The sequence below is a fragment of the Carettochelys insculpta genome, chromosome 31 (assembly GCF_033958435.1).
Source record: "Carettochelys insculpta isolate YL-2023 chromosome 31, ASM3395843v1, whole genome shotgun sequence".
Taxonomy (NCBI): Eukaryota; Metazoa; Chordata; order Testudines; family Carettochelyidae; genus Carettochelys; species Carettochelys insculpta.
In genome coordinates, this window is record NC_134167.1 from 8,712,534 (window position 1) to 8,737,663 (window position 25,130).

Sequence of the window (25,130 nt, forward strand, 5' to 3'; positions counted from 1 at the left end):
AGGGATGGTCTGTTCAAACTGCTCCACAAGATAGGCTGTCCTCCACGGTTACTCAAGATGATCCAGTCGTTCCAGGAAGACATGAGAGGAACCATCCAATATGACGGCGCATTATCGGATGCTTTCAGAATCAGGAGCGGCGTCAAACAAGGATGAATGCTTGCTCCGACATTGTTTGGGATCTTCTTCGCACTCCTCCTGAAGCATGCCTTTGGATCTTCAACAGAGGGCATCTTGCTGCACACGAGATCTGATGGGAAACTGTTTAATCTTGCAAGGCTGAAAGCTAAGTCTAAGGTGTGGGAAGTCCTCATCAGAGACATGCTGTTCGCAGACGATGCTGCTGTAGTGTCTCACACAGAAGACCAGCTTCAAAAACTGCTGGATCAGTTCTCCAAAGCGTGCAAGGACTTTGGGCTTACCATTAGCCTAAAGAAGATAAACGTACTCAGTCAGGATGTTGCTGAATCCCCATCAATCAGCATTGACAACTATACGTTAGAGGTCGTCCACGAGTTCATTTACCTTGGGTCCACCATCGCTGACAACGTGTCGTTGGACACTGAGCTAAATAGGAGGATCGGAAAAGTGGCCACAGCTCTGTCCAGACTCAGCAAGAGAGTGTGGAATAACAACAAGCTGTACACTCACACCAAAATGCAAGTCTACAGAGCCTGCATCCTCAGCACCCTCCTTTATGGCAGTGAGACTTGGATCCTGTATGCCCGCCAGAATAAGAGGCTGAACGTCTTCCACTTGCACTGCCTCAGGCGCATCCTTGGAATATCATGGAAGGACAGAGTGACCAACACCGCCGTCCTCGAGCAAGCTGGAATCCCAACCATGCACACCCTCCTCAGGCAGCGTCGGCTCTGCTGGCTTGGCCATGTCCACAGGATGAATGATGGAAGGATTCCAAAAGACATCCTGTATGGTGAGCTAGCCTCTGGGAAAAGACCTCCCAGACGCCCCCAGTTGTGCTACAAAGATGTCTGCAAGAGAGACCTCAGAGAGGTAGACATCGAGCTGGACAACTGGGAAGAACTAGCAGACGACCGCAGCAGATGGAGGCAGGGGTTACACAAGGGCCTTCAGAAGGGTGAGATGAGGATCAGACAGCTAGCAGAGAAGTGAGCCCACAGAAAGCACAATAAGGACTTGCCAGACACCCACCACATCTGCAAGAGATGCAGCAAGGACTGTCACTCTCGTGTGGGTCTTCATAGTCACAGTAGACGCTGTAAATGAAGTCCTCAATTGAAACTACAAAGGGCGCGGTCCATAGTCTATGCAGACTGAAAGATGTCTCTCTCTCTCTCTCTCTCCTTCTGGGAACAGGAGGGCTGGGGGAGCCAGCCAGCCTAGCAGCTCCAGTGAAGAGGAGGAGTGTCTAAGGCTGGGGCCGTTTAGGGATGCGGGGGGGGGGTGTGTGTGTCCAAGACTGGGGGGAAGTTTGGAGCTGCAGGGGAGTCTAAGGCTGAGGGCAGTTTGTGGCTGCTGGGAGGGTTTAAGGCTGGGGTCAGTTTGGGACCTTGTGGGAGGGGTAAAAACCTGGCTGAGGGTGAGGTCTGCAGGGTGGGCAGTGGCGGGGACTATTTCAGTAAACCTTCGAGTTACCCAGGGGTTGTTCCTGCAAAACTCGCATTTTTCTCCAAGGGGAGGGGAGTCAGGAACCACCAGGGCTGGTCAGTTTCCTGGTTCCCATAGTGGCAGGTGCTGGGAAACCTGGGCAGGCTGGTTCCAGTCTCCCGGTGGCTTGCAGGACTGGGAAAATGATGAGCTCAAAGCTCGTCAGTTTCATGTTCCCACCAGCGCAGGGGACAGAACCAGGCTAAGAGCGTTCTCCCTCTCTTCCCCCAGCTGCAGGGCTGTCAGACCGCTGCATGTCTGAAGGAAGGTAGGGAGAAGGCTCCAGCCACAGGGCTGCGGGTCTCCCTGGTCTGGGACCCCACAGCTACAGTACAGCCAGCTGCATGGTCCCTGGCCAGGGGGGCACAGGGAGACCCGCAGCTGGCTCCGTTCCAGCCACGGGGTCCCTGGCCAGGGGGTGGGGAGACCCGCAGCCGTGTGACTGGCTCCGTTCCAGCTGCGGGGTCCTTGGCCAGGGGGCGGGAAAACCCACAACCCCGAGGGTGTTTCCGTTGCAGCTGTGGGGTCCCTGGCCAGGGGATGGGGAGACCCAAAGCCCCGCGACTGGCTCTGTTCCAGCTGTGGGGTCCCTGGCTGGGGGAGAGAGACCCACAGCCCCACGACTGGCTCTGTTCCAGCTGCAGGGTCCCTGACTGGGGAGTGGGGAGACCTGCAGCTCCGCAGCTGGAGCAGAACCAGCTGCGGGGTCCCTGGCCAGGGGTTGGGGAGACCGACAGCCCTGCGACTGGCTCTGTTCCAGCCGCGGGGTCTCTGGCCAGGGGGCGGAGGAGACCTGCAGCCCCACAGCTGGTTCTGTTCCAGCCGCGGGGTCCCTGGCCAGGGGGGCGGGGAGACCCAAAGCCCCACAGCTGGTTCTGCTCTAGCTGCAGAGTCCCTGGCCAGGGGGTGGGGAGACCTGCGTCCTCATGGCTGGAGCCCCCTGCCAGGGACAGCGGCGGAGCTGCAGGTATCTCCACCTCCTGGTCAGGGACCCCATGGCTGGCTGATATAAATGAGGGAAGTTCACTTGTTTAGTGAACAAAGGTAGGTACGTATGTCCCTCATTTTAGTGGTTACTCGTTAGTAAAGTACTCGTTAAACGAGGGATGTGTGCACAGGTTTTTATAATCTCAGCTAACATCTCTTCTCCCTTCCTTTGTAAGTGATGCAATACTGGGAGTTGAGCAACTTGGACTTGTAAGCTAAGTTATGCATATTCCTTTCTAGATATGGTCTTAGAAAGAGCTTCCCATGTCACTTGGAAGAACTGGCTGCTGCTAAGTTTCTGTCTCTTTCTGCCTGTCCTTGTCGGTTCTATCATCTTGATTGTAAAATGGAATGAATTGAGAAGATTCTGCTCAATGGAGGAGGATTCACAAACTGAGGAGTAAGTCATTTTGTTGCCCTAGTTAACTAATTTCAAGTATTCATTTAGAGGTTTGGGGTCTTTGTAAGCCATGGTGGAAGTGATGAGTTTATGAGCAGGCTCATGTGAATATGAGATGGTTGAGTGAATAGTCAATGGTGTGCATTGGGAATTGTATGCTTTTAAACTTCTGAGACAGTTTCATCAGCATATATTAATAGAACTGGCCAGTAAAGGACATACTATGCTAAAATACATTTGCAATGCAAAGGATAGTAACAAAAAAAATTCAGAAAGTTAGGCTTTTAGTTGTTTAAAAGGAGTTAGAGAATTGATTTCAATTCAGTAACACATGCAAAAATCACAGTGGAAAAGGGAACAATTACATATTTAATATATGTGGCAAAAAAGAACTGTGGCTATAAATACCAGGGAAATTTAAGGAGTGTTTAAAGACAACCAAAGTCCATCAGTCTAAGTGGAAATGTGAGAGCAGTGTGGAAGCCAAAATAAAGATATTTAAATTTATGAACAAAGAAAGAGATTTGGAAATTAGTTTTAGACATATGGTTCCAAACTGACTCTCCATCTCCTGGCTTGGGCTTCATGCCTGCGCCTCAGTTGCCAGTTCCATGTAAATAGTCTTGGAAGGAAAAGTTTTTCCTTGGTATCAGCAAGTATCAGTTACACACACCAATCATCAACAACCAGTTTCCATCAGTACTCAAGCTGCAGATATGCAAAGCAAGGAATTAATGAGAAATTACTAGACTATAATTAAGGGTATTTACTTTAACTATTTAGATGTGGTGTTGATAGATTGTTGCAATGGTCTTGAAGTTTAACTTGTTAAATCGCAGCATGTGCAGTCATTAAATAATTGACTGACCTTCAACATATGTTTGCACAGCTATGAAAATGTAAATAAATACAGATCAGAAAATTCTTAAAATCCGAAATATTGCACAACTGTGAATATTTAATACGGACAGGTAAACATTGATGTTGCCTACCAGAGTTACAAAAAATAAAAATTCAATGCTGCCAATGCTACCTATAAGTCACGGGCGTAGGAATTTGCGCTAGAGGAACCTAATGCAGAACAAGGGCCACATCAGTATATGACATTTTCATAATACATGATTTTCGACAGAATTTCACTTTAAAAGTCTTCCTGTCTTGCAGTAAAACTATATATTTTATAGGAACTTTGTATTCATCAATAGGATTCATATTTAATAGCAAGAAATTCTCTTCTGGATTGCTGGAATTTTAGAGACAACTGAATATGCTCTGTAGCTTTGAGACGACATGGAATGTTTTATCCATTTAAAATAATTTTTCTCTTCTTTTTTAAAATTCTAGATCAGAAGACTTGAGCTGCTGGGACAATCAAAGGTGAGTTTGAAATAGGTCTTGCACACACACACAGGCTCTCCCACCCTCCCACTCTCTCCCACTCTCTCTTGCTCTTTCTTACTCTCATACTGTGTCCAACTTTCACTCTCTTCTTCTTTGACTCTCTCTCTCTCACTCTATCTCCCTCCCTCACTTTCACTCTATCTCAAACTCTTTCTTTCCCACTGTCTTTCACTCTCCTACTTTGATGGACTCTGTCTCCATCTCTTTCATTTCCTCTGTGTCTAATTCTCCATCTCGCTTCCTCATTTCTTCTCTCTCTCCCTCCTCCCCTTCCTGAGTCTATCTCTAACTTTCTCTCTCTCCCCTTCTAGTCTCTCTCTCTCTTTCTGACTCTAACTCTAACTCTGTCTCCTGCTTTCACTCTTTCTCGATCCCGTACTTTGACACTCTCTCCCCTCTAATTTTTTCTCTCTCTCTCTCCTTGCCTCTATGAAAATCTCCAACTATCTCCTCCTTTCCATCTGTCGATCTGAAATGCTCTATAAAATTCTGTCTGACTTTCACTCTCTCTCCCCTTCTCTCTCTCTGTCCTACTTTATCTCTCCTACTTCCTCTCACTCACTCTCCTAATCTCTCTCTCTCTCTCTCTCTCTATCGCTTTCCCTCTCTCAAATCTCTATTACTTTCTCTCTGACTCTCCAACTTTCTCTACCTCCAGCTCTTTCTCTCTCTCTCTCACCTTTCCTCTCCAACTTCCTCACTCTCTCTCCCCTACTTTCTCTTGCACTGTCTCTCTCCTCCTTTCTGTTTCTCTGTCTCTCACTCCCCTTTCCCACTTCTTGTCTGTCTCGTTCCTCTCTCTCCTACTTTCTGTTGCATGCTCTCTCCCTATCCTACTTTCTCTGTCTCTTTCTCTCTCCTACTTTGTTTATCTCCCTTGCTTCTCCCCCCCACTTTTTCTCTCTGTCCTACTTTCTATATTTTTCACTCTACCCTACTCTCGCTCTCCCTCCTATTTTCTTGGTCATTCTCTCTCCTACTTTTTCTCTCTTACTTTGTTTCTCACTCTCTCTCCCACTTCCTCTCTCTCTCTCTCCTTCTCTATCTCACCTACTTTCTTCATCTCTCTCTCTCTCTCCCCTACAGTCTGTCTCGCACTCTCTCTCTCTCACTCACTCTCCTACTCTGTCTGTCTCTCTCCCTCCCCTCCTGTCTGTCTCTCCCCCTACTCTCTCCCTCTCTCTCTCTCTCTCCTACTCTCTCTCTCTCCTACTGTCTGTCTATCTCTCACTCTCCGACTTTCTCTCTATTTCTGGCTCTCCATTCTCCTTTCTCCTACTCTCTCTCACTCTCCTACTGTCTGTCTGTCTCTCTCTCTCTCTCCCCCTCTCCTACTCCCTTTCTTTCTCTCTCACTGTCCGACTTTTTCTCTCTCGCTCTTTCTCCTACTGTCTGTCTCTCTTCTACTTTCTATTTCTCTCTCACTGACTATCCTACTTCCTCTTTCTCTCTCTCTCTCTCTCTCTCTCTCTCTCTCACTTACTCTCCTACTTTCTTTCTCTCTCCCCTCCACTTTCTCTCTCTCTCTCACTTACTCTCCTACTTTCTTCCTCTCTCCCCCCACTTCCTTTCTCTCTCTCTCTCTCTCTCTCTCACTTACTCTCCTACTTTCTCTCTACATCCTACTTTGTCCTTCTCTCTCTCTCTCCTACTTTGTCTCTCTCTCTCACTTACTCACCTACTTTCTCTCTCCTTCCCACTTGCTCTCCCCACCCCCACTTCCTCTCTCTCTCCTACTTTGTCTCTCTCTCTCACTTACTCTCCTACTTCCTTTCTCTCTCTCTTTCTCTCTCTCCTACTTTGTCTCTCTCTCTCACTCTCTCCCCCCGTACTTTGTCTCTCTCTCCTTCTCTCTCTCTCTCCCCCCCCCCCCCAACTTCCTCTCTATCTAAGAGTAGGAGAGAGAGAGAGAAAGTAGTAGAGTAAGTGGGAGAGAGAGAGAGAAATTGCAGGGGAGTGCCCTGCAGACTGGGCTTGTATCCCAATCATGGTTTTACTGCTCAGCAGCAAAGCAGCAAGAGGGCTTGCAAATGGCCATCCCATCAGCTACATGCACTTTGGTTTAACTTTCACACCTCAGGGCGTCCTGTCAGGCAGAGCAGGGAGTTGAATCAGGGGCACTCAGATCCTTAGTGAGTACCCTAACCCTCCACTCCACAGAGGGACCTGAAGGCTTATATAGTGAAAGTGGAGCCCCTGAGCGCTAAGAGAACAAAGCACCCAGGGCGCTCACCAAGCAGAAAGGAGATTCGAACCAGCTTTGCACAGGCTCTTTGGTGCAGACCAGAGCCACGCCACTAGAGCGGGAGTTGTCGGCAGGGGGCAGCCCAGTTCTCACTTCATACTTGCTGAAAGTGGCTCGTCTAAGACAGAAGGAGTCTCTGCATCTAACTACCTCCCACCCAGCACTTGGGGTGCTCAGTTGAGAGAGAAGCGACCCAGCAGCAAATCCCTCCTCCTTAAAGGAAAAGAGAGGATTAGAACCACTGACAACCAGGAGACAAGGAAGAACTCAAACCACTCAGCTAACCTTGATATGGGAAGGGAAAAGACTGGGAGTGAAACACTGTACTTCTGCATCAGCCTAAGGCACATGGAGCAGGAGAAACAAGTCATAGTCTGGATGATCTTATAGCCTGTACTGACTTTGCGAGTGTTTTTGTGTAGCCTGGTGTAGAACCAGCCAAATATCTAGATGAGATGATGAAGCCCCTGGAAGACCTCGGTGTGCCCTTTAGGGTGCACGTACCCCTGGTTGGGAAACGCTGTTCATTAGCTCATTGAACTCTTCATAAACCCCATTCGGCATTTGTCCTCACCACGTCCCTCAGCAAGAAGCTCCACAGATGGTGCCCTGGGTGGGAAAAGTTCCTCTCTCTTGGCTGTAAACCCACTGCCTATTCACGTCCCTGGAGGACCTTGGTTCTCACATTTTGGGAAGGGTTAAAATGGTAGTTGGGCCTTGTGCTCACGCAGGTCCCTCTGTAGATGGCAATTAAGTTCTATGCTTCAGTGCAGAGCAGGTGGTATCAAAGGCCACCTGGTCCGTAGTCCCTGCTCTTTGTGGAGAAGTGTGTGTGTGTGTGTTTTGGGGGACGGGTGCCACTGTTCTTGCTTGTGCAAGACATTTCACTTTAATTAACCTGAGATATGGGGCAGGCCTCCGCTGCATGCTGTGCGTTTGGCCAGTTGGCAGGCTGTCCCTGCTGCGGGGGAGATGCTGCTTTGAAGCTTCCTTCCTATCTGTGTGGCTTCTTTTCGTAATGGCCACTGAGCTGCTGGTGCCATTTTCCTGTGGAAGATGGTGTGCTTGTGTGAAATATGCCTTGGTCTCAGCCTTTTACTAGCCCCACTCTCTAGTCCAGTGGTTTGGATACTTGCCTGGGTTGTGGGAGATCCTGGTTCAAGCCCCCCAGCTGCTTGTTCAGCACAGGGGCTTGCATTGGGATCCCCCGCCTCCTAGGCGACTGTCCTTTGGGGGGAGCCATCCTTGTCTGAACCCCCTCTCTTTCCCCAGAGGCTGTTGTCTTCTTGGGAAATTGAGGGGATTTGGACAGGGATCGCTCCCCAGACTCTCTCCCAGGCGGTGGCTGCCCCAGTTCACACCCCTCAAAAGAGCAGGGGAGTGCCCTGGGGTGAGCTGCAGCCTGGGCTTGTATCCCAATCACGGTGGACTAGAGAGAGGGGGTTTTACTGCTCAGCAGCAAAACTTCTTCAAGAAAAAGAAGTAAGAGGGCTTGCAACTGGCCATCTCATCAGCTACATGGGCTTTGGTTTTGTCTTCACAGCTCAGGGCCACCTGTCAGGCAGAGCAGGGAGTTGAACCCAGGGCACTCAGATCCTTAGTGAGTACCCTAACCCTGCACTCCACAGAGGGAGCTGAAGGCGTTCTCTGCTCCAGGTAATATATAGTGAAAGTGGAGCCCTTGAGCGCTAAGAGAACAAAGCACCCATAGGCGCTCATCAAGCAGAAAGGAGATTTGAACCAGCTTTGCACAGGCTCTTTGGCGCAGACCAGAGCCACACCACTAGAGCAGAAGTTGCCGGCAGGGGGCAGCCCAGTTCTCACTTCATACTTGCTGAAAGTGGCTCATCTAAGACAGAAGGAGTCTCTGCATCTAACTACCTCCCACCCAGCACTTGGGGTGCTCAGTTGAGAGAGAAGCGACCCAGCAGCAAATCCCTCCCCTTTAAAGGAAAAGAGAGAGAGGATTAGAACCACTGACCACAAGGAGACAAGGACAGACTCAAACCACTCAGCTAACCTTGATGCTACAAGTGAGGCAGCCAATGGGAAGGGAAAGGACTGGGAGTGAAACACTGTACTTCTGCATCAGCCTAAGGCACACGGAGCAGGAGAAACAAGTCATAGTCTGGACGACCTTTTAGCCTGTACTGACTTTGCGAGTGTTTTTGTGTAGCCTGGTGTAGAACCAGCCAAATATCTAGCTGAGGTGATGAAGCCCCTGGAAGACCTCAGTGTACCCTTTAGGGTGCACGTACCCCTGGTTGGGAAACGCTGTTCATTAGCTCATTGACCTCTTCATAAACCCCATTCGGCCTCACCACGTCCCGCAGCAAGAAGCTCCACAGATGGTGCCCTGGGTGGGAAAAGTTCCTCTCTCTTGGCTGTAAACCCGCTGCCTATTCACGTCCCTGGAGGACCTTGGTTCTCACATTTTGGGAAGGGTTAAAATGGTAGTTGGGCCTTGTGCTCACGCAGGTCCCTCTGTGGATGGCAATTAAGTTCTATGCTTCAGTGCAGAGCAGGTGGTATCAAAGGGCACCTGGTCCATAGTCCCTGCTCTTTGTGGAGAAGTGTGTGTGTGTGTGTGTGTTTTGGGGGACGGGTGCTACTGTTCTTGCTTGCGCAAGACATTTCACTTTAATTAACCTGAGATTTGGGGCAGGCCTCCGCTGCATGCTGTGCGTTTGGCCAGTTGGCAGGCTGTCCCTGCTGCAGGGGAGATGCTGCTTTGAAGCTTCTTTCCTATCTGTGTGGCTTCTTTTCGTAATGGCCACTGAGCTGCTGGTGCCTTTTTCCTGTGGAAGATGGTGTGCTTGTGTGAAATACGCCTTGGTCTCAGCCTTTTACTAGCCCCACTCTCTAGTCCAGTGGTTTGGATACTTGCCTGGGTTGTGGGAGATCCTGGTTCAAGCCCCCCAGCTGCTTGTTCAGCACAGGGGCTTGCATTGGGATCCCCTGCCTCCTAGGCGACTGTCCTTTGCGGGGAGCCATCCTTGTCTGAACCCCCTCTCTTTCCCCAGAGGCCGTTGTCTTCTTGGGAAAGGGAGGGGATTTGGACAGGGATCGCTCCCCAGACTCTCTCCCAGGAGGTGGCTGCCCCAGTTCACACCCCTCAAAAGAGCAGGGGAGTGCCCTGGGGTGAGCTGCAGCCTGGGCTTGTATCCCAATCACGGTGGACTAGAGAGAGGGGGTTTTACTGCTCAGCAGCAAAACTTCTTCAAGAAAAAGAAGTAAGAGGGCTTGCAACTGGCCATCTCATCAGCTACAGGGGCTTTGGTTTTGCCTTCACAGCTCAGGGCCACCTGTCAGGCAGAGCAGGGAGTTGAACCCAGGGCACTCAGATCCTTAGTGAGTACCCTAACCCTCCACTCCACAGAGGGAGCTGAAGGTGCTCTCTGCTCCAGGTAATATATAGTGAAAGTGGAGCCCTTGAGCGCTAAGAGAACAAAGCACCCATAGGCGCTCACCAAGCCGAAAGGAGATTCGAACTAGCTTTGCATAGGCTCTTTGGGGCAGACCAGAGCCACACCACTAGAGCAGGAGTTGCCGGCAGGGGGCAGCCCAGTTCTCACTTCATACTTGCTGAAAGTGGCTCATCTAAGACAGAAGGAGTGTCTGCATCTAACTACCTCCCACCCAGCACTTGGGGTGCTCAGTTGAGAGAGAGGTGACCCAGCAGCAAATCCCTCCTCTTTAAAGGAAAAGAGAGGAGTAGAACCACTGACAACCACGAGACAAGGACAGACTCCAACCACTCAGCTAACCTTGATGCTACAAGTGAGGCAGCCAATGGGAAGGGAAAGGACTGGGAGTGAAACACTGTACTTCTGCATCAGCCTAAGGCACACAGAGCAGGAGAAACAAGTCATAGTCTGGACGACCTTTTAGCCTGTACTGACTTTGCGAGTGTTTTTGTGTAGCCTGGTGTAGAACCAGCCAAATATCTAGATGAGTTGATGAAGCCCCTGGAAGAGAAAGTAGGGGAGAGAGAGAGGAAGTAGCTGGGGGCAGAGAGAGAGAAAGAAAGGAGGGGAGAGAGAAAGTAGGAGAGAAAATAGGGGAGAGAGAGAGAGAGAGACAAAGTAGGAGCGGGGGAGAGAAAGAGCAGGGGACTGCCCTGCAGCCTGGGCTTGTATCCCAATCATGGTGGACTAGAGAGAGGGGGTTTTACTGCTCAGCAGCAAAACTTCTTCAAGAAAAAGCAGCAAGAGGGCTTGCAACTGGCCATCCCATCAGCTACATGGGCTTTGGTTTTGCCTTCGCACCTCAGGGCCACCCATCAGGCAGAGCAGGGAGTTGAACCAGGAGCACTGAGATCCTTAGTAAGTACCCTAACCCTCCACTCCACAGAGGGACCTGAGGGCTTTCTCTGCTCCAGGTAATATATAGTGAAAGTGGAGGCCTTGAGCACTAAGAGAACAAACTACCCCTGGGCACTCACCAAGCAGAAAGGAGATTCGAACTAGCTTTGCACAGGCTCTTTGGGGCAGACCAGAGCCACACCACTAGAGCGGGAGTTGCCGGCAGGGGGCAGCCCAGTTCTCACTTCATACTTGCTGAAAGTGGCTCATCTAAGACAGAAGGAGTGTCTGCATCTAACTACCTCCCACCCAGCACTTGGGGTGCTCAGTTGAGAGAGAAGCGACCCAGCAGCAAATCCCTCCTCTTTAAAGGAAGAGAGGGAATTAGAACCCCAGACAACCAGGACACAAGGAAGAACTCAAGCCACTCAGCTAACCTTGATGCTGCCAGTGAGGCAGCCAAGGGGAAGGGAAAGGACTGGGAGTGAAACACTGTACTTCTGCATCAGCCTAAGGCACACGGAGCAGGAGAAACAAGTCATAGTCTGGACAAACTTTTAGACTGTACTGACTTTGCGAGTGTTTCTGTGTAGCCTGGTGTAGAACCAGCCAAATATCTAGATGAGTTGATGAAGCCCCTGGAAGAGAGAGAAAGTAGGAGAGTAAGTGAGAGAGAAAGTAGGGGAGAGAGAGAGAAAGCAGGAGAGAGAGCGAGAATGTAGGAGAGTGAGAGAGAGCAAGGGGGGAGAGAGAGAGAAAGTAGGAGAGTAAGTGAGAGAGAGAGACAAAGTAGGAGAGAGAGAGGAAGTAGGAGAGAGAGTGAGAGAGAGAGAAAGTAGGAGAGTAAGTGAGAGAGACAAAGTAGGAGAGAGAGGAAGTAGGAGGGGGGAGAGAGAGAAAAAGTTGGGGAGAGATATAAAGTAGGAGAGAGAGAGAGAGAGGAAGTAGGAGGGGGGAGAGAAAGTGGGAGAGAGAGAAAGTAGGACAGAGAGGAAGTAGGAGAGTAAGAGAGAGAGAGAGAGAAAGTAGAGAGAGACAAAGGAGGAGAGAGGAAGAGAGAGACAAAGTAGGGGAGGGAGAGAAAGTAGGAGAGTAAGTGAGAGGTAGAGAGAGAAAGTAGGGGAGAGAGAGACAAACGAGGAGAGAGGGAGAGAGAGAAAGGGGAGACAGAAAGTAGGAGAGAGGGAGAAAGTAGGAGAGTAAGTGAGAGAGAGAGAAAGTAGGAGAGAGGAAGTGGGGGGGAGAGAGAGAAAGTAGGAGAGTAAGTGAGAGAGAGAGAAAGTAGGAGAGAGAGAGACAAAGGAGGAGAGTAAGTGAGAGAGAGAGAGAGAAAGTAGGAGAGTAAGTGAGAGAGGGACAAAGTAGGAGAGAGGAAGTGGGGGGGAGAGAGAGAAAGTAGGACGAGAGAGGAAGTCGGAGAGTAAGTGAGAGAGAGAGAGAGAGAGACAAAGGAGGAGAGTAAGTGAGAGAGAGAGAGAGAGAGAGAGAGAAAGTAGGAGAGTAAGTGGGAGAGAGAGAAAGGAGGAGAGAGAGAGCAAGAGAGAGAGAGAAAGTAGGAGAGTAAATGAGAGAGAGAGAGGAAGTAGGAGGGGAGAGAGAAAGAGAAGGTAGGAGAGAGACAGTAGTAGGAGAGTGAGAGAGAGGAAGTAGGGCGGGAGAGAGAGACAAAGTAGGAGAGTAAGAGAGAGAGAGAGACTTACTCTCCTACTTTCTCTCTCTGTCCCCTACTTTCTCTCTCTCTCTCTCTGACTTTTTCTCTCTCTCCTACTTACTCTCCTACTTTCTCTCTCTCGCCTACTCTCTCTCTCCTACTTTCACTCTCTCTCTCTCTCCCCCCTAATTTCTGTCTCTCTCTCACTTACTCTCTTATTTTCTCTTTCTCTCCCCTACTTTCTCTCTCTCTCTCTTACTCTCCTACTTTCTCTCTCTCCCTCTCCTACTTTCTCTCTCTCCTACTTTCACTCTCTCCCGCCTCCCCTACTTTCTCTCTCTCTCTCCCCTACTCTTTCTCTCTCTCTCTCCCCCCTACTCTCCTACTTTGTCTCTCTCTCTCCCTCTCTCTCCTACTTTCTCTCTCTCTCTCTCTCACACTTACTCTCCTACTTTCACTTTGTCTCTCTCCCCTACTTTTTCTCTCTCTGGCTCTCTGACTTTCTCTCACTCTCCTACTTTGTCTCTGTCCTACTCTCTCTCTCCCTTACTCTCCTACTTTCTCTCTCTCCTACTTTGTCTCTCTCTCTCTCACTTACTCTCCTACTTTCACTTTCTCTCTCTCTCTCCTACTTTGTCTCTCTCTCTCACTCTCCTACTTTCACTCTCACCCTGCTACTCTTTCTCTCCCCTACTTCCTCTCTCTCTCTCTCTCCTACTTTCACTCACTCTCTCCTACTTTGTCTTTCTCCCTCTCTCTCCCCTACTTTCTCTCTCTCTCTTGCACTTACTCTCCTACTTTCTCTCTCTCTCTCCCCCTCCTACTTTCTTTCTCTCTTTCTCTCACTTACTCTTCTACTTTGTCTCTGTCTCTCCTACTCTTTCTCTCCCCTACACACACTCTCTCTCTCTCTCACTTACTCTCCTACTTTCTCTCTCTCTCTCTCTCTCTCCTGCTTTCTCTCACTCTCCCTCTTTCTTTCTCTCTCTTCCTCCGACTCTTTCTCTCTTGTACTTTCTTTGTGTCTCCTACTGTCTGTCTCTTTGTCACTCAGACTCTGCAACTTTCTCTCCCTCTCCTACTTTTACTCTCTCTCTCACTCACTCCCTCTCCTAGTCTCTCTTTCACTCTCACTCTCCTACTTCCTTTCTCTCCTACTGTCTGTCTCTTTCTCACTCTAACTCTGCAACTTTCTCTCCCTCTCCTACTTCCTCTCTCCCCTACTGTCTTTCTCTCACTTTCCTACTTTCTCACTCTCCCTCACTCTAACGCTGCAACATTCTCCCTCTCTCCTCCTGTCTGTCTCTTTCTTTAACTTTCTCGCTCTCTCTCTCTCTGTCTTTCTCATTCTAACTCTCCTACTTTTTCTTTCTCTCTGTCTCTTTCTCATTCTAACTCTTCTACTTTCTCCCTCTCCTTCTTTCTCTGTCTGTCTCTTACTCATTCTAACTCTCCTACTTTCTCTCTCACTCACTCTCCTACTGTCTCTTTCTTTCCTACTTTCTCTTCTTCTATCTCAGTCTCCTGCTTTCTCTCTCTAACTCTCCTTCTCTTTCTGTGTCTCTCTTTCTCTCTCTGCTGCTTTGTTTTTCTTCCTCTTCTACTGTCTGTCTCTTTCTATCTCTGACTCTCCTGCTTTCTCACTCTCAACCTGTCCTCCTTTCTCTTACTCTTCTATTCTCTCACTCTCCTACCTTCTCACTCCCCTACTGTCTGAATCTTTCCCTCCCTCACAGAGAAAGGGAGAGATTCTTTCACCCCTAAATGTTTGTGAGAAGTAAATCAGCTGATCTTTAAAAAGTGTATGTTTATATGGAAAACATTTACCTTGCAAATAGGTACGTTACCTTTTGCGTTCCACCGACAGTGCTGTCCTTCACCAAGAGTGGATCACTCACTTGATGCCCCTTCATAAGGAATTCAGCAGCCTTACTTGGATATTGAGAAACTAACGCCCCACACAGGAGATCCTTATAAGAGGAGAAAATTAAAATTACATGTGATTGACTGATACTTCCAAATATTAGAAGATAATTTATGTGAGATGGGAGAACTGAGCTCCCAGTTTTGGGATCCCTTAACTTTCCATTATGCAGGTGTCCCTCTTACCAGTTTGTCACATGGTGATTGGACATCGCAGATAAAACAGCTAGCTGTCCCAACCTCTGGGCCTTTGCCTCGCTGTGGTCAGACACATTCCCTTGTCCTGGGACAACCAAACCCTTGACTTGCTTGAAGACATGAAATGAGGAAGATCTTACCAGACTATATAGGGTCACAACATTTGCTAGGGTTTGGTATTGAGAACTTTGTGAATATCATTTTACCCTGGGTGGAGGCTCCCCTCTCAAAGCAGCTGCTCACAAATGTCACGACCTTGCTGTATTCTAAAATAGCTTGTAGATTTGTATGCATTATACAAATACTCTAAGGCCCCATTCATGGTTGGGTCTTATTGTGTTTGGCAGCATTCAATAAATGACTGAGAAAGCAGGTGTTAAAGTTTCTTCAAAATGTTGTGTGTTCCTGTCCTATGATTACAGACATTGACCAAGTTAAGCAACAACTGCTGAATATTGTGGGACCCCTGTATAAACTGACTTTGTACATGATACACTCCTTTTCCTCGGTCAAACTGATTAAAAGTGAAAGCATGTGTTTCCAAAACTTGATTTCTTACATCATTGGTGAAAACTATGAATGTGATGTGCAGCGTATTAAAGGGGTGCAAAGCTGTTTTTGCTCCTGTTGCTGAACTGTGCACATTAAGGGAATGCATAAATATAGCAAACATACCTCTCCTGTTGAGGCTGGATACTCTTTCTTGTTGCTGTATGCAGTGATCCATCTGTTGTGCCAGGGGACAGCACCAGCCAGGAGAGCCCTGAGGACTAAGTGGAGGCTGGGGAGAGAAGACAGAGGTCCTGGCTCGCGGCGAAGAAGAACACAGAGCTGCAGCGATGTGTTTTGAAAACTGTTCTGTTCTGTTCCTGGCGAATAAAAGATTCCCCAAATAAGGCAGTGCGTGCGCGGCGGGGGGGACGCTGGGAGAGGTTGGCTGACACAATGGAGGCGATGCGCTACGTACAGCGCTTGGCATTCCGGCACTGACGCGGTGTGCGCTCCCCGGGCGGGTGACGCTCTTTCCCACGCGCTGCCCGCCCGCCCGCCCGACCGTTCCCGGCTGCAACCGGCGCTGCCTCCCCGCGCCATGGGACCCGTCCTGGCGCTGCTCCTCGCTCGCCTCCTCCCCGCGCTGGGTGAGACCCACCCCCGTGCCACTGGTTCACCTGCTCGGGAGCGCTCACTCCTCCCCACGTCGCTGAAAAGCCAATGAGAGCGCGAGCCCTTGCCTGGGAGAAACCCCCTGCCCCATGTCACTGTTTCCTCTGCCAGGGAGAGATGCCAGGTCTCAGCTCATTCCCCTCGCCCCGCCGCACAGGAGAGACCCCCTCCATGGCACTGCTGCAGCTGAGACCCATAGGCCGCTGCTCTCCCTCATGGGAGACCCTTTTTAATCTGACCCCCTTTTCAAGGAGATACCTCCACTGTCACTGTCCCAAAAGAGAGACCTTCTCATTGCTCAGCACCATGGGGAAAGACCCCTCCCCTCATGTCCCTACCTGCCAAGGACAGACTCATTCTTGTCACTGCTATCCCCACAAGAGAGCCCCCTCCAATGTATTAATAAATATAGTTAGAGAAGATTTTTTCCTTCAGGTTCTCAAAGATCATTTCTGCAGATCATGGTTCCCTGGTCAGCGCCATCAAATCAAAATGGAAAGCTGGTACTACTGAGTATAATTAAGAAATTCAATGAGCATGAATTAGAATATTATTATTTTGCTTTGCTGAATATACAACTGGAAATTCTTCCACACACAAAATCGTAGCTTTTTTAATGTCTATTTGTACCACCATAAAATATTGTACAGATTGAACCTTTCTAATCAGGCACCCTTGGGACCTCACCACTGCCAGATGGGAGAATTTACCAGACCAGGGGAGGTTGTTATTGTCGAGCAGCATTACCAACATTTTCACTGGGCTCTTCGAACACAGTTAGGGACAAATTACAGCTAAATAACATCACGGAACACAGAGAGCCAGGACTGGTGGCTGGAAACAAACTTTATAGGGCCAGGGGAAACTTGGCCACGCACATCTAGCGAACTAAAATCATGCTGGATTAGGGATGTTGCCAGACAAGAGAGTTCCAGATTAGAGAGGTTCAGTTTGTACAATAAATCATCTGCACGCACTGATCTTCATGTGACATAGTGCTCGAGCATTTAAACCTTTACATTTCTTGTACGTTATTTTTTAAAAGTTTAAGATTCATAGTGTTATGCTCTTGAAATGTATTTGAAGTTCCAGTTTTGTCAAATGCAAAGTAATGCTCACTGAAGGAATGGTTAAAACTATTTGTATGTGTTGCAGTGTTTTCAATTAATGCACTCTCACAAGGAAAGATCCCCATTGTTCATTTTGAAAACCCCACTGAAATCATTTGCCCAGAGTGCAACGGCAGTCAAAAAAGTAAATAAAATGTATACAAATATTGGGATAGAAATAATACTGAAAATATTATCCAATCACACAAATTGATGGCAGATTCTCACCTACAACATAGAATTCAATTCTAGATAGCTTGGCTCTGAAAAATGTTACAGAAATAGAAGAGATCTAGAGGTGGGCAAAAAAAAAAAAAACAATTGGACACCTGGGAAAAATTATCTATGATGAGAGAATAGGAGAGTTCAACTGAGGAAGAGAATGAAGAAGTGGAGCTATTATGATGATATGTATAAAATAAGAGCAAGAACACTGACGTATTCAAGTAGAAATAAAAGGGAACATATTTGTGACTGCTAAAAGGAAATAAAAGTTTTATTGGATAACAGTTTTTATAAGGGATATAAACCCTCCTTATTGCCATTAAAACACAAACACTAACAAAAGGGGTTAGGAATGCATTTAATTTACTAAAAGATTATTCCATAAGGTCCCCTATACTTCCTACACATGCCTTTGACATACCTGGTACAGGTTATTGCTGGAGAGAGGATAATAATAGACTGCAACTGGTCTAATGCATTCTGGCAATTCCTATGTATATAATCTGCACATGATGTTTGTGTTTTGAAGTATGATACTGCCTATTGATGATTGTATTTCATTTTAAATGTTTTACAATAGCAGTACAACATGATATTATGAACCCTGGTGGATTTGTTCTCATTTGCAAAATCAGTATAATTACGTGGCTCCCATGAAAATAACTCATCATAATGTGTCACTTTGTAGAGAAATTATATTGCCACACAAAATATTCCTGTAAATTATAAAGTGAACACAGAGAGGTGACTTCATCCACAGTGTCAAAAAGAACAGTATTTCACTTAGTTTATTGATTGTAACTGCATATTCTGAATGGTTATATTGTTTTTAATTTTTACATATTCTCCTCCTCTTTAGCTGTAGTTGTTTATAGACAAGGAATTTTTAAAAGGCACCTGTGATTCAGTTTAAATAATTAAAGAATGAGTCATTCTGAATGGCTTAGAGCTTTTGTTTTGGTAGAAGTCAAGAAGGTGCTGCCTTGATTTGGCATATTTTACTCTCAATTTGTTCATTCTCTTGAGTGCAGTGTATTTCTTTAGTGAACACTTTACATTTATGTTCCCATTTAGTGGATGCAGAATTACTGAGCTACTTAAAATTTTGTGTCAGTAAATCATTTTTTCTGTATCGTGAATGCTTTAGGATCAGGTATCCTATGTCATTGCAATAGAAGAGAGATCATATATCCTTCACCTGAAGCAACAGTAAGTGATTGACTTTGTTCCTCACCCTTTGGCTAGGTTCTGTGTGATTTATTATAATAAATGTTTCTAATAAATCCTGTTAGGTGTTGGATGACTTGTTTTACCTACCCCTTGTTTTACAATCTCTGACTATTATTTTTTGTCGGTAAAAGTGCACACTTATGCTACTCAATCTTACTGCTTTAGTCTGTTATACTTAGTACAGCATTATGTATTGATAAATGGTGAATCTAAGTACTAAGATAGTACTCTCACAGATTCTTATATTCTTGTGTTTCAAGACTTGAAACAGATGATTGAGAAACTGGCAAACAGCAAAAGAACCTGGAATCCTCAGAAGAGCTTGTAGCTGTGAACCTTGAACACTAATCATTACTGTTAGCATATCTAATCTCGCGCAAGAATTTTCTAGTTGGAAATAAAACATAAAACATTATTAAATTCTTGTTCAAGAAACAAGGATAGAAAAATGATGTCTGGAGAGAAAAGTAATTGCATCATGTTGAAATATGTGTGAATGCTCTTTAAATGTTCAGGATCGTGTACTACCTATTTTGGAATTCAAACTTTTATCTTTTCTTTTTTCTTTAATAGAATATTTTTACCCAATACTTTCAGGGTGTATACCTACAGCCAAGAAGGGTCTGTTCATTCTGATTTCCCTTATATTAAAGTAAGATTTATTAACTGTATCTTGTAAGCTTAGCTTTTTCAAAATAGAATCTATCGCTATTAGAAATAATCTCTCGGGATTTTACATATATTTTTAAGTATTTAAATGACTTTCCTGTTGGATTGTATCTTAGACTTTTCTTATTTATTGTGAATCCTGGCATATATTTCTTCAGTGAAAGAAGAAGTCTGGAGAATGGCACAGGAAATCAATGTAAGGTACATCGACTCCAGCTACGCAATTCATATAGCTGACGTTGCATATCTTACATCGATTTTCTCCCCAGGTCTACACCTGGCCTTTGTCTCTCTGCTTCAGTTCTCTATCTGTAAAAGGAAGAGAATAACTTCCTTGCCTCACAGGAGCACAGGGTAACCAGGTAGCAAGTGTGAAAAATCGAGATGCCTGTCTGGAATAATAGACAACAATGTAAGATAAAACCCCAAATACTGGGACAGTCCCTATAAAATGGGGACATCTGCTTATTCCACATGAGTGACATAAAGACAGACCCTGGAGCAAGGTGGGGGTGGAGCCTCGCTCCACATTCCTGGAAGGTGCAGAGCTAATGGCAGAGGGCATGGGACTTAGGGCAGTTAGCCCTTAGTGCCACCCCGACCGTGACACTGAGGCCCCCTCCACTTCCCTCACATCTGTGCAGAGTGCTGGAGCAGCACTGCCATGGCACTTCAGAGAGACCGGGAGCTCCAGCCACCTCTGTTGATGCAGTAACAGTAGCAGCAGTGGTAGCTGGAGCTCTGGGCCCCTTTGAAATGCCAGGGCATTGTGCAACTGCCCCATTTGCCCCCGCCCCCCAATTGGTGAGCCTGCATGCAGTTAAGCATGTGGAGGTGCTCCAATACCATGGTAATGGAGGCCATAGAAGAATCTGAGATAAACAGCAGTCTCCAAAGAGTGCAGTTCAGTGGAGGGAATTTGTGGAGGGTTTTCAGTAGCACCATGTCACCAATCAATGATCCTTCTAATCTTTTCCATCCGTGTGGGGATTTTTTCTATCCACGTATAGAATAATTTTTTACGTGCACCAAGGCTTATGTCCATATGTGTCACCAGTAGAAACAAAACCTAGCTAGGCAGCATTTGAGTCTATCCTGAGCAGCCATCCAAGCGCACAGCCCACAGGGAACACTGGTGCCAACCCACACTGAGAAGCAGCCTTGGTGCCCCTGCCACACACTCTGTCAGTGCTCCACCCCTGGGCTCTACCCCCCGCCCCCAGGCTTTGTCTAGACTAGAGGAATTTGTCGGAAGCAGTTTTTATCAGAAGATATCTTATGACAAAACCTGTCAGCAGATCATGGCCAGACTGCAGGATGGATCGAAAGAGCGATCCGCTCTGTTGACCGAGAGCGGCCGGACTGCCGGGCTGCTCTACTAGCAAAATGGCCAACTGTAAGCACAGCAAACAGGGCTGCCTGATGTCCCAGAAGCCCTGTCTGTCGTCAGAAGGGCCCCTGGAACGTCCAGACCAGCTTTTTGTCCACGGATCTCTGGCAACAGAGGCCTTAGTCCTCACGGCAAGCGGGTCAGCTGCTGACTGAAGTGCTGCATTCCATTGACTTACTATCAACGGAACATCCTTGGGAATCTGAATGCTCTGTCGACAAAACGGCCATTTTGTCAGCAAAACCCTGTAGCCTAAGCCTCCTCCCCTGAGGCCCCACTCAATGCTTGCTCCTCTCTGCCTCCTTCCCTTGCCTATCTCCTCTCTTTGTGAGTAGTGTGTGGTGACCTGGGAACAGAGACTGAGCAGGAGTGGGCGTCAGGGTAGGGCATGGGCCAAGTAGGAGGTGAACCACAGTCCAAGCACTGGGGCTCACAAAAGGTTAATTTGGCCCTCAGAGATTTACAGTGAAAAGTTGATCCTTGGAGTTTTCTAATCCACTCATATCTTTCCACATGCACAGATTGTGGTCCCCTTCTCTGCTTATCCCTTGAATCTTTTTATTGGGAGCATGTCCTTTCCAATTAGGCTGACAACACAACCTAAGTAATTATAGGTGTGCACTGCCTCAGCATTTCAGTCCTGAAATGATTGCCAGCTCTTGGATGGTGAACTTTTACTGATAAGTAAGCCATTTTTCTTTTATTATTTTTTTCTAGCGTGATTGTTTCTACAAAGGATATATTGCAGGTTTTCCAAATTCAGCTGTGATGCTCAGCACCTGTTCTGGACTTAGGTAATGGTATCACCTTTACTTAAATACAGATGTTAAATAGGTTTTTTGCATTTACAATAGCTGTTACCTTTCTGACTGATTCTGGTCATTCAAACCATGGAATAGCTTCACGTAATTTTGGCTTTTTCAGAGGGATACTGCAGTTAAAGAATGTCACCTATGGAATTGAACCTTTGGACTCGACACCTGGATTTCAGCATCTAGTTTATCAAATATGGAATGAAAACATAGAGAGTCTGCTTTTTGTAGAAAATGATTCTGTTATATGGAGTGAAGGGATGACACGAAAGCTGGATACAGGAATAAAAGTGAGTGTTGGTTAGTTTCCTTTGCTTTCCTGAAAAAAACGTTTAATATATTAGTGTCTGATTTGCTTTAAAATTACTACAAAATTATTACTCAGCTCTGGTAAGAACAACATTTTACCTCTTCTGTCTGGTTTATTGTGGTAACACACATTACTTTTCCTGGTCTGTGGATGTAACCACGGGGTTTCTATATGGCAAATAGAAGCCATTACTGTATTAGAAAAGAATGCAGATGGGAAGATGTTATTCATGGATGCTTGTGGGAATGTGATCCAGTGCCCTGAACTGGTTTGAGAGATCATGGTCCTATGTTACCACCTTGCCCATAGATAAAAAAACAGTCCAGTAACACTTTAAAGACTAACAAAATAATTTATTAGGTGAGCTTTCGTGGGATAGACCCACTTCTTCAGAACATAGCCAGACCAGAAGAAGAAGAAGAAATGGGTTTATCCCACGAAAGCTCACCACCTAATAAATTATTTTGTCAGTCTTTAAAGTGCTATTGGACTGCTTTTTCATTTTGATAGTACATAGACTAACATGGCTACCTCTCTGTTACTATTGCCCGTAGATGTATTACTACTACTACTGCCAAAGGGTAACAGAGGGGTAGCTGTGTTAGTCTGTATCGTCAAAAACAACAAGAAGTCCTGTGGCACTTTATAGACTAACAGATTAATTGGTGCATAAGCTGTTGTGGGCAAAGACCTGCTTCGTCAGATACATGTGCTACTAAAGTGGATATTCCCTTTTGATGGGGAGGGCTGTAGTCACACAGCCCAATAACAACAGAGAAGCTTAGCTGAGCACTGACATACTGGGTTGAGGGTTACACTCCTAAGTTTCCTCCATGGATCCTCTCTCTAATATTTAGCAGCTGACATAGCTCTGGGCACCTGAAAGTTGTGCTTCTCTATGTAAATTGGAAGTCCAAGTGCTCATCCATAGGTTGACAGTCTCCTTTGATATTTTTGGATTTCTATCATTCCTTTCATTTCTCAACACCAGTGCCTCTACACTAAAGCCCTGCATATCCATGGATTCCACAGATGTCTGCTTTATATCCATGAGTGTCCACTACAGTGCAGACATGGATAACTATGGATCATTTTTGCAGATGGAGATGCCAATTTTGTATCAGCACAGGGCTCCATCCTACACAACTTGGTTAGGAGAAGGGTTTCATCAAGGCCATCAGAGAAAAAAAGAGCTGTCCCATCAGACTTTGTGCTAACCCAAATTGGGAAATAAGGTGAGAAATTAAATGGTGCTGGTGCCAGTGACTTGACAGTGTAGTGTGCATAGGATGCTTAACTATCCCACCAGGGAGTGAATTGTGGCCACATTTCAAGTATTGACTTGAATCAAATGGGATGGATGGATCCCACACACGTCTAGTGCTTACGACCTTGACCTCACCATATTTTTTCCATTGGTCAGGGGAGACAAGATTAAGTACTCTTTGAACAAATTTGCACCAGAGTGTCAGATTTTTCACTTTTATAGAATATGATGGATTTTTGGCTGGTGTGAACCAGATGCATATGTTGCTTCCACAGCTTTGGTTCAGAGGCTTTGCTAATACAGGAGAAAAAATGTCATTATCAAAGGGATTCTCAGCTATGAGATCACTTCAACCTTCCCCCCCATTATCCTCTTTCAAAATCAAGGTGAATGTCAGCTCTGCTGATGATTTTAGAATCTTACAGATTCCTTAATTTGTGACTTCTCCAAAGTCCAGGGGTTTTCCAGAGATTAATTTAGTTGTTTCTGACTTGTACTAATTAGGCTTGGGCATTCTGTATCTTGTTTTGTGATCTCTGTTCCCTGTACGTTCTTCACACTGCGAATAACAGTCACAAAAAGTATAAGGTAGAAATAATCCTCAATGTACTTTTGCCTTAAATTAAAACAGAGTTTCATCAGACACTCCAGGTATCTAGAAATGTACGTGATTTTGGACAAGGCTTTGGTAAGTCTGAACTAATCCTCCATTTATCTTTTCCTATAGTTTTCTCTTAGTTTTTATTGCAACATCCATTTCCAGCTCTAGAAACTTCCTCTCTGTCTTTACAGTATATGGTAACAGCAACATATACGCTTTATAAAATGTAGATGTGGCTTCTCTTATACCCTCAATGATGGCTTTACTATTTTGATTAATCCTGTGGCAGATTCAAAGACTAGTGCACATTTATGACTGTCTAAAGCAGAGGTCAGTAACATTTCCAAGGCAGAGTGCTGACATTTGACTTTTTGTCCCCTATTTACAGTCCAAGTGTCGATGATACTTTTCAAAGTCACTAATAGTCCTATTTACAACAGTTTCATTAATAAATACATTAAGATTCAGAGCTTTACCATTTAGATTATGGTTAGTAGCATTAGCTGGTCTTCCATTAATCCACAGGCAGCATGGCTGTGAGCAAGCTCCCAGCTGCCTAGGGTTGGAGGGGTAAGGCTGAGCTTGCGTGCTGTTGAAGAGAGGCTCATGTGCCACTCTTGGTACACGTGCTGGGGGTCGCTTACCCCGGTCTAAAGTTAATGTTGCAAAGTTGCCCCCTTGCAGGAAGAGCATGCAGCTTACTTAACTCCTTCCTAGTTTCTAGGCAGCTCCAGGCCAGTGATCTGGTTCTGGGGTACAGTCTGCCTTTAGTGTGTCCACCTCGTTTCAGGGGATATGAAGCAACCCAAATAACACACAAACACTTACCTACCCCACTTCCTTGTGCAAGGAGGAGGGAAGCAGTTTCAGTTCCCAGTCCTCAGAGCAAGTAAAGGTCAGGGCTTAAGCCTGGGGGGGGCAGAGAGGGGCTTTCTACAAATTAAGATTAGCCTAACCTGTCTCCTTTCTTAGAGGGCTTAAGGAGGCAGCATTTGCAAGTCAGTTAGTGATACGGGCTCTAGTCTGGAATCCAGAGACAGGACCTTCTTGCTTCTGAGTGCCATTGCAGCTGCACAGTTACTCTCTTTTAAGGACTTGTCTCCAGGCCTGACAAGCCACATAGGCACAGTGGTTAGCTAATCCGAATTGGATTGCACCATAGGTGTTCATTAACCCTTGCCTGGCTCATAGCTGGGTGTGTATATCATTTGCCCCACCACGGTACTTTTAACCCCAGCAGCAAACATTTACTATTGCCCTCTGTGCTTTAGAGGGCTATTGTGTAGTTCCTCTTTTAGAAGTTAAATGCTACTATGGTGGGTTTCTTTGGTGTTTTTCTCCCTGCAAGGATGAAACACCATAACAGAGGCTCAAACTCTATGTATACCCAAATAAAAAAAAATCAGGAAAACATGCCACCCTAGCTAAAGAGAGTAAAGGGCACCACCAGGTCACTAGGGCCATGGCTTTGCCCCACTTCTAAGCATGAACTGCCACACTCAATCTTTTCAAGGAGATCTATCTGTTTTGCCTACCAGAGCTTATCAAACAAACAGAAAATAGTCCTAACTCCATCCTTAGCCAAGGCTACCTTTCCCAGGGGACTCTGGCACCT

General features: G+C 46.5%; 2 protein-coding genes across 2 annotated transcripts in view; both read left to right on the forward strand.

The window, feature by feature from the left end:
- Window positions 1-15,670, forward strand: part of LOC142004131 (disintegrin and metalloproteinase domain-containing protein 32-like) — a 48,880-nt gene extending 33,210 nt beyond the window's left edge. Inside the window, exons 19-21 of the mRNA XM_074981566.1 lie at window positions 2,857-3,016; window positions 4,361-4,393; window positions 15,458-15,670. Coding sequence (XP_074837667.1) covers window positions 2,857-3,016; window positions 4,361-4,393; window positions 15,458-15,512 — 248 coding nt within the window. The 3' untranslated portion in view covers window positions 15,513-15,670. The remainder of the gene's footprint in view (window positions 1-2,856; window positions 3,017-4,360; window positions 4,394-15,457) is intronic.
- Window positions 15,671-15,787: 117 nt separating this feature from the next.
- The window catches only part of LOC142004235 (disintegrin and metalloproteinase domain-containing protein 18-like), a 30,468-nt gene continuing 21,125 nt past the window's right edge, over window positions 15,788-25,130 (forward strand). The window contains exons 1-7 of the mRNA XM_074981744.1: window positions 15,788-15,877; window positions 16,338-16,405; window positions 18,384-18,445; window positions 19,040-19,118; window positions 21,243-21,319; window positions 21,450-21,628; window positions 23,538-23,602. Of these exons, the coding sequence (XP_074837845.1) occupies window positions 15,829-15,877; window positions 16,338-16,405; window positions 18,384-18,445; window positions 19,040-19,118; window positions 21,243-21,319; window positions 21,450-21,628; window positions 23,538-23,602 (579 nt within the window). The 5' untranslated portion in view covers window positions 15,788-15,828. The remainder of the gene's footprint in view (window positions 15,878-16,337; window positions 16,406-18,383; window positions 18,446-19,039; window positions 19,119-21,242; window positions 21,320-21,449; window positions 21,629-23,537; window positions 23,603-25,130) is intronic.